General features: G+C 36.5%; 2 protein-coding genes across 2 annotated transcripts; both read right to left on the bottom strand.

Moving 5' to 3' along the window:
- Positions 1-1,179: 1,179 nt before the first annotated feature.
- Positions 1,180-1,611, bottom strand: LOC131604361 (uncharacterized). The gene has a single exon (XM_058876805.1). It carries the CDS (start codon positions 1,609-1,611, stop codon positions 1,180-1,182), a length of 432 nt encoding a protein of 143 aa, XP_058732788.1.
- A 322-nt stretch (positions 1,612-1,933) lies between these two features.
- On the bottom strand, positions 1,934-2,578 carry LOC131604359 (uncharacterized). The gene has a single exon (XM_058876804.1). It carries the CDS (start codon positions 2,576-2,578, stop codon positions 1,934-1,936), a length of 645 nt encoding a protein of 214 aa, XP_058732787.1.
- Between the last annotated feature and the right edge of the window lie 6,983 nt (positions 2,579-9,561).

Here is a 9,561-nt window from a genome sequence, read left to right as displayed (position 1 = left end):
TATGTGTAATATTGGGAAAGAACAAGTGATTTTTATTATATTGTACTAAAAAAAAGTGAATTTAATAATTTTTAATTAAAATGGATGTTCGGTTTTATTTTATCACTTTATCAAGTCTTAATATGGATACGTTTTTCTCTTGAGAAAACATGTTCAAGAGGAGGGTTATTGTGGATCAGTGCATCCTTTGAGGGAATTTCGATTGAATCTGGCTCCCACTTATTTGTTACATATTTTTTATCCTCTAATGTCTAGTATGAGAATTTTTGGGTGGATTAGGTGGCTCTTTCTAAGAATTTTAAGATTTTCTTTGAAATTTTTACACTTTTAGGGGTTAAGTCTAAGTCAAGAAGAGTTTTTGCCATGATTTTACATGTTGTCATTTAGTTTATTTGGTTAGTGTGCGATGAGAAACACTTTAAAATATCAAACATGAAAGAGTTGAAAGGAAAGAGTATTTTTTTTGCTTGGATCATTGGTTTTGTAGTCGGTTATCTGCGAACTCCTTCTATGTTTGCCTTCATAATCCTATACGGTGTCTTAACCAATAGCACTTCAATAGGTATGGTATATTTCGGAGGGTTAGGGGTTCTAGTGTAGTCATAATGTTTATGGTTTGTTGATGGTGAGTCTAGTAATGTGAGTTCTAACCAAGGTTTCAGGACTTTGTTTTTGTTTGGCGTAATTGAATTTTTCTCGGTGTTGCTTGTTTATTAGTGCTTTTGTTCTTTTGTTTCTTTGGTTAGCTTTTGATAGTTATACTATCTCAAAATTGGATTTTTATCACCTTTATATATAAAGGATCAAATGACACCAAAGTTATCAAAATCAAATTTTTATCATTTTTAATTTGATTTTGATCATGTTTATAAAACTTGGTTAGTTATATTAATTATGAATGATTTTTTAATTAAACATTTTATGGATGGAGAATTTGGTTTTTGTGTTGGAATTATGTGAAGGGAATAAATCAATAATATTAACTATATAATTTATAATAAACAAGAGGCTAAATAATAATTATAATTTTAAACAAGTTATAAGCACTACCTTTTTATAGAAATTGTTTATAGATAACTAGTTACCAATTATATTGATTTTTTTTTTTTGAATTAAGGAAGATATATTAACTCAAAAATAGTTATATACAAAGGTGATCAAATGATCGAACCCCCAAAACTAACAAATATATAACATCAATGAGGCTATATATGGGCTAATCCTTTTGGATTGCCATCCTCTATAAACTATACAATCTATAATGCTATTAATGGTGTTTCTAGATGTATCCTTTCCAAAAACAATATCATTCCTATGCTGCCTGACACCATAAATATTTTCAGCAAAAGCTAACTTCAGCACTCTAGCTCTCCAACCTTTCTTCCTCGATGACTTTAACACCCAGTCCAGCTCTTCCTCCCAACCATTCGGTTGATGAACAACATCCAGCCATTGCAGAATTCCTTTCCAAATGTCACTAGCTATCCTGCACTTAAAGAACAAGTGCTCAACAATTTCAATCTCCAAATTGCAAAGACTACAAATTTCATCATTTAAGATATGAAATCTCTTCAATCTCTCTTTAGTAGGAAGCTTCCCATGACATGTCATCCATGTGGTACGCAAAGCCTTAGGTCTAGTTGCATTATCTCTGAATAAATGTCTTCAGCTCACACTTTCTTCACTTTTGGTTATGGCTGCATAAATAGTGGTCATTTTGAATCTACCATCATTCACCATATTCTCCCATACTTGAGGAACTCGAATAACATTCTCTCTAAGCTCCATGATTCTTTTCAAAATCCAGGAACAAGTTTTACTAACTCCTGTTTCCATAACATTCTGGCCTTTCAGAAAATTCACATGCACCCACCTAACCCACAGCTTTTCAGCCTTTGTGCATATGTTCTAAAGACACTTTAACATGGTGGTATTATTCCAGATTGACAGGTTCAGAATAACCCAAACCTCCTTGATCGCGAGGTTTACACATAGTATTCCAAGCAATAGGACTCTTTCTCGATGCCTCAGTGCTACCAGCCCAAATGAATGTTTTGCACATTGTATCAATTTTCCTAATAACAAACTGCGGAAGAGGTAAGCAATGCATCCAGTATTGGGTGATAGCCATACTAATGCTCTTCACAAGTTGAATTCTACCAGCATAACTCAGCATCTTTGATGTCCAATGTGTCATTCTTTGCAGAATCTTCTCTATGAGAGGCATGTAATGATGAATGTTTAGCTTCTTACTGGTTATAGGAATACCTAAGTATCTCATGGGAAGCTGCCATTCTTCAAACTTTGTCACAGCCTGTATCAGGTGCTTGTCCTCATCACTTAACCCACCACAATAGACCTTACACTTTTTGGAATTAACCACAAGCCCTGTTGAAGCAGAAAATTGGTTAATAGTGCTCAACATCATCTTAACAGACCTCTCATCACCCCTGCAAAACAACAAAACATCATATGCAAAAGTGAGGTTAGTTAGATTAAGCTTCTCACACTTTGCATGATGATGGAAGTCAGGCTTAGTTTGCATTCTTCCCATCAATCTATTAAGATACTCTATCATGATAACAAAAAGCAAGGGGAGATAGGACCCCCTTGTCTTAGACCTCTCCTAGCTTGCATATCCTTAAAGAGAACACCACTTATGTTGAAAGTATAAGTCATAGTAGTGAGCACAGTCATGATCCACTGTATGAAAATTTGAGGCAAAACAATTTCCTTCAAGACCATTTGAAGAGCCCCCCAATCCATCATATCATAGGCCTTTTGTATATCAAGTTGTAGCATGCATCTAGGAGTACCACCTTTCCTTGTGTATCCTCTAATTAACTCATATGCCGGCATAATATGATTGTGAATAATCTGACCTGAAACAAAAGCAGCTTGATTTATTCCTATTATGCTAGGCAGAATCTTTGCAAGTCTAGCAGTCATGATCTTTGAAATTATCTTGTACACAATAGTACATCCAGCAATAAGTCTATAATCCTTTACACATTTTACCTCAGTAGTTTTAGGAATTAGAGTCACAATAGTTTTGTTAATCTCCTTCAAAATCCTACCATGTTCAAAAAATTCATTAATAGCAACACAAACATCATTCTTTATGATCTGCCAACTAACTTTAAAGAATTTTGCTCCATAACCATCCACCCCTGGAGACTTCAGATCTCCAATGCCATTGAGTGCCTCCTCAATCTCTTTTGTAGTGACCCTGCTGACCAGATGCTCTCTTTGCTCCATATTTACTTGAGCTCCCATCCTCATTGCTTCAATGTTAACATGTTGGAAACTATTAGCAGCTTTGCCCATAAGGTTTCCATAGAAATGAAGGATTTCATCTTCAATATCAGTCTGAGTAGTAAGGACAGTCCCATCCTCCTTTTGAATGAATTGCATGCTCTTAGAATTATGCCTAGCTTTGATGTAGGCATGGAAAAAAGCACTATTCCCATCTCCCTTCTTGAGCCAATTTATTTTTTATCTTTGAAGCGTGGCCTTTTCCTCCAAATCATTCCATTTAATGATTTCCTCAGTCAAACTTTTAACTTTCTCAATGATCTGTGGATTCATTATGTTCTCTCTAAGATTCAGTTGGGTCTCTTCCAGCTTCTTCCTTGTCTCCAGTTTCCTAAGTTGCAAGTCAACCACTGGTTTATTCAACTGTCTCAGCTTAGGTTTAAGTCTCTCAAGTTTCTTCCACAAAATTTCCATAGGTCTACCCCTGATTGGTCTCTCCCAACTACTCTGCACAATGTTATGATAATCATTCAGATCAGTCCAATAGTTATTAAACCTGAAAGGTTTCCTAACTTTCTTTGTGTTCATAGGCCTACATAAAAGCAACATAGCATGATCAGAAACATTTGGGGGCAGCACATTCAGATTCAGATCATAGTTGTCTTGAAACCACTTCACATTGGCTATAAGTCTATCTATCCTGGAGTAGATAGGATTTGCACTTTGCTTATTATACCATGTAAAGAAATCTCCTTTACTCTCCATCTCACTAAAATTAGTGATAGTCATCATATTATCGTTGTCTTCATACTCAGCTTCTGTCACAATCCTCCCCTATTATGTCTTGAGCCTTGGCCACATTATTAAAGTCACCAATTGCACACCAAGCACCTTGTTGCTTAGCATGAATCTTTATCATATCTTTCCAAAGACCCTTCCTCTACTCCAGTTGATTCATGGCATAAATTCCAGTCAATCAATATTTAAAGTTCCCCAATTTTTCATACACACCACAGTGGATATATTGACTATAACTACTCACAAATCTGAGGTCTATTTAATTTTTGTCCCATTGAATCCAAATTCTACCATTAGAGTGCTTATTGTAGTTATCAAGATACTCTCTATTCATATGCAACTTGTCTCTAATCTACTTAGCATTAGAAACCTTCACTCTAGTCTCTAAAAGGATAGCTATCTCTGGTTGGAGTTCAAGGAGACGGGAGTTAATCTCCCTTAACCTCCCAACCTTATTTAACCCCCTTACATTCCAAGAGACTAGCATGACCCTCTATCTACAGCCACTAGTGGATCATTCACAACCCCTAGAGCCTCATAGCCATTAAGACAGTGTAACACATTAGGTAATTCAACATGATTCTGCTTACCTCTATCTCTGGTAGCTTTCTTCACCCTGGTCCAAATATCTTCCCTTTCATCCTCTTTAAGGTTATCAGTTGCCATGCCCTACTTTGGAGTTTGACTGGTCTCATTTACCATTCCCTGTGTAGGAGTACTCTCAGTGGAAATTATCTCTTCCTGTTGTTGGTGAGGAATAGCTGGTTGTTGCTTTTTCTATTGCCATATTCTTCCTTTAGGTGACTCTCCACACTTATGCCCCACTTGTTAACATTTCTCACAAAACTTTGGTCTCCATTCATACTCAATTATTTGCTTTAGCTTCCTCCCCTGCATATCTTTGATAGTTATTTCATCAGGGAGTTTTTGAGTGATATCCACCTCAACTAAAATTCTGGCATAGAATGAAGGATAGAAAAACACTTAGAAAGGGGGGGGGTTTGAATAAGTGTAGCTTTAAAACTTGTAAGATAAAAACAATTTGCACAATGATTTTTATCCTGGCTCGTTGTTAACTAAACTACTCCAGTCCACCCCCTTGGAGTGATTTACCTCACATGAGGATTTAATCCACTAATCACACAAGATTACAATGGTTTTCCACTTAGACAACTTCTAAGTCTTCTAGAGTATACTGATCACAACCTGATCACTCTAGGAACAAACTGCTTAGATACCCTCTAAGACTTTCTAGAGTATTCTGATCAACAACCTGATCACTCTAGTTCTTACAAATAAATGTAAACAATTTCTTTTAAGAGTTACAATGCTTCTTATAAAGCTATTATCACAACTGTGATTTTCTCTTAAGTTTAAGCTTAATCTCACTAAATATATTACAACAACAATGTAGTGAGGTTGAAGATGAAGTTTGAGAGCTTTTTGAATTTGACAGCGTTTCTGTATATTTGCGCAAGTGTTGTATTCAGAATTCGTAACATAGCTTCTCATCAGAACTTCATATTTATAGGCGTTTGAGAAGATGACCGTTGGGAGCATTTAATGCTTTGCGTGATCCGTACAGCATTGCATTTAATGTTTCACTCTTTTGTCAACTACCTCGAGCCTTGCTTTCGCTGTGTCTACTGACGTTGCCTTTAATAGCTTTCAACGTTCCTTTTGTCAGTCAGCGTAGCCTGCCAGCTAGTACTTGCTTCTGATTTGATGTTTGTAGATACAACGTTTGAATCTTATCAGAGTACAAACAGTTTGGTGCAGAGCATCTTCTTGTCTTCTGACCTTGAAGTGCTTCTGAGCGTGATACCGTGAGAACTTCAGTGCTTCTGCTTCTGATCTCAAGTTCTTCTGATGCTTCCATAGACCATGTTCGGATTCTGCTTGACCATCTTCTGATGTCTTGCCAGACCATGTTCTGATGTTGCATGCTGAACCTTCTGAGTCAGTGCTTCTTGCGCTGATTTTGTGCATACTATTTATATAATTCCTGAAATGGAAATTGCATAGTATTAGAGTACCACATTATCTCATACAAAATTCATATACATTGTTATCATCAAAACTAAGAATATTGATCAGAACAAATCTTGTTCTAACAATCTCCCCCTTTTTGATGATGACAAAAACATATATAAATGATATGAATTTGCAATCAGAATATCAGACGGCTAAAGACAATTACACAGCTATAACATAAGCATATAAACATAGTGTGTGAATATGTCTCCCCCTGAGATTAACAATCTCCCCCTGAGATAAATAATCTCCCCTGAAATGAATACGGGAAGAAATTTATAAATAAAGAACTTCCCTGAGTATTTTCCATTTCAGTTGAGACGATCACATATGCTTAAATCTTCAGAACATTCATAGCTTCTGCTTCTTGCTTCCATAGGACAGCTTCAGAGCTTGAATTTCTTCTTGGATCATTGCATGCTAGATTGTATCAGAATATTGTTGAATGTACCAGAGCATCATCAGAGCATCTCTACATCCTGAAATGTTACAAAACAAACTATACGACAAAGGTCAGAGCATGAATGAATCAGAACATAAAATATGTATCAGAACATATAATATGTATCAGAGCAAAAACAATAATGTTTCAGAGCATATTTAGAACTAAAACATGCATCAGAACATATAAGGAATAAGAATGTGTTAGAGCATATTCTATCATCAGAATATCATAACATTCTTCCTTCTTGCTTCTGATCTTGAAGCTTCACAACACTCAGCTTGCTTCAATTTCCATGAGCTTGATTCCATACAGAATTGCTTTTCCCCATGTCTTTGCTTCTCATGTTGAGCTTTTAAGATTGTCTTCAATCCTGCAAAACACTTAGAGACACAGAACTTGCAAATTCTTGTTAGAAATGTGGAGACTTTCTCCCAGCAACTGATAATATGAATCAGATCATTTATCACATTTTCTCCCCCTTTTTGTCATAACATCAAAAACACAAAAGATTCAGATGAAAAACAAAACAAGATGAGAGAAAAGAAGATAATTTTCATTGATAGCAATAGAGAATTATCAGAAGGTACAAGGAAGATGCATAGAAGACAGATGCAAGAAACAAAGAAAAACAACTAAGACACAAAGGACTAAGACGACCCTAGCTTAGACATAATCTTGGCCAGCATGTCATGAATCCCAGCATTGCTCTCAGTCTGCCTCTCCATGAAAGAGCGGAACTCAGCATTGGTGTCTTCTTGCTTGTCCATACGAGAAGCTAGCTCAACTTGGTTCTTCTGAATAACCTCTAGAGTCTTCACCAGAAGAGAGGGTTCACCAGAAGAAGCTTCACAACTTCTGTTCAGAGGGACAACAATCTCAACAGCAGCTTCCATTGTTAGATCATCATCTTGATTTTCCTCAACAGGAATAGACTCAGCGGGATGATCTTCAACATCAGCTTCTCCCATATCAGCATCTTCTTCATACTCAGGAGCAGGAAGATCAGAATCTCCATTCTCAAGAGCTTGAAGAATGGCAGCAAGATTCCTTGGAGCAGAAGGACCTTCAACTTCTGGCGGGTCAACAACTTCTGGAATGACCAAATTGAGGTCTTTCTCAGAAGAATTTTCCCTTAGAAACAATGACTTGAAGTCTCCACAATATCCCTGCAAGGATTGGCTTCCATTTCCGCAAAAATTCGCGCTTCTACACGTTCATCAATGAAGTTCTTCTCTTCAAAGCAATATCTCCCTCCAAGACGACTGAACTAGAAGTCTTCATAGTTCCTCAGAATTCCACAAGGTCGTGGAGCAAGTTCTACACAAATTTCCTGAAGTTCTTCAAAATAAGCATCTTCTTTTCTTCGGAAGATTCTCCAGAATTTTCGCATAGCAACATCATTTAATCCAGCATGTTCAACTATTCTGAGAGTATCAAAGACTCTTCTGATATTCCTCTTTACCATTTCATAGATTACACCAATAGGGTATGCTCGGCGGGATTTGATTTTGGTTAAGGGAGAGTCTGGTTTTGGGAAAGAATAGGGTTGAGGCTCTCTATCAAAACGGAAGGATGATTCTGCTTCATTCTCAGAATCTAACACTACCAGTTCAGCTTCAGGTTTGAAACCATGTGCTCTCAGATTTTCAAAGTCCACTGAAGACTCACAAAGAACTTCCATCTCTGCAGTAGGAATGGAACAGGTCTTCAATGGAGCAAAACCACGCTTGCTCAAAATCAGTTGAGTGGAAGACATTTCTGCTTGGTTTGAGGAACTTAACGAAGGATTCATGATGAGATGCTAAGTTTCAGACACAAACTAGGGTTTATGCGATGAATGCAAAAAGAGAGAGACGAATGAAGAGAGAGAGTGAAAAAGATGAAATGAAGATGAAGGGGAGTATATAAAAGGTTGAAAAAAAAACTGCAAAATGGTTTAAGTGAAATGATTACAGAAAAACATGACATCAATTTGCATTTAATGAGATATGACGTTAGGAGAGATAAAGTGACAAAATGAAATGATTTGCACAGTTACCTAGGGCGGCGTCTCCTCAACTGCACGCATGCTTGTCCAAAAATAGTGAACACGTGTTCATTTTCTGTAAAACTGGTGACACCTGTTTTGCTTTAAAAGAGATTCTGAATCAACTTAGATAGTGAAACGTTAGTAATAACAGAATCAGAACTTCTAATTGATCATTATCAGAACTTCTTAAATACACATAATTCCAACACATTTCAGAATTTAACCATACATAAGATCTTCTCATCTTCTCATTCTGGGCATAAATCCATACTGATATTCTTCAGAATGAACTTAAACCTATCTTCAGCAAGGGGTTTTGTAAAGATATCAGCCCATTGATGGTCTGTATCCACAAAGTTTAAAGAGAGAACACCCTTATGAACATAGTCCCTAATGAAATGATGTTTAATCTCAATATGTTTAGCTTTGGAATGTAAGATAGGATTCTTAGATAAACATATGGCAGAAGTATTATCATAGAAGATAGGAATGTTACTCTCATATATTTGATAATCTTCTAGCTGACTCTTCATCCAGAGCATTTGTATGCTACAACCAGCAGCAGCAACATATTCTGCTTCTGTTGTTGAGAGGGCAATGGTAGCTTGCTTCTTGCTGTACCGGGAGATCAGATGACTTCCTAGAAATTGACAACTTCCAGAAGTACTTTTCCTTTCAATTCTATCTCCAGCATAGTCAGCATCACAAAATCCTACTAAGTTGTATTCTTTAGATTTTCTGTAGACTAAACCAACATTAGTAGTACCTTTCAGATACCTCAGAATTCTCTTAACAGCAGTTAAGTGAGATTCTCTAGGATCTGATTGAAATCTAGCGCACAAACAAACACTAAATAGAATGTCAGGTCAAGAAGCAGTTAAATATAGAAGAGATCCAATCATACCTCTGTACAACTTCTGATCTACCTTCTTACTTACCTCATCCTTACCTAGAACACACGTTGGATGCATAGGAGTTTTGGTTTCTTTGCTTTCAAAAA

This window comes from Vicia villosa, linkage group LG5 (genome assembly GCF_029867415.1).
Source record: "Vicia villosa cultivar HV-30 ecotype Madison, WI linkage group LG5, Vvil1.0, whole genome shotgun sequence".
In the NCBI taxonomy this organism is placed as follows: Eukaryota; Viridiplantae; Streptophyta; class Magnoliopsida; order Fabales; family Fabaceae; genus Vicia; species Vicia villosa.
Note: the sequence above shows the minus strand (reverse complement) of the source record. Positions and strands in the feature narration are given on the sequence as shown.

What these genes read in the sequence shown, in the direction of transcription:
- LOC131604361 (XM_058876805.1), bottom strand. Translation starts at nt 1,611, where the DNA reads ATGACATGTCATGGGAAGCTTCCTACTAAAGAGAGATTGAAGAGATTT.
- LOC131604359 (XM_058876804.1), bottom strand. Translation starts at nt 2,578, where the DNA reads ATGATAGAGTATCTTAATAGATTGATGGGAAGAATGCAAACTAAGCCT.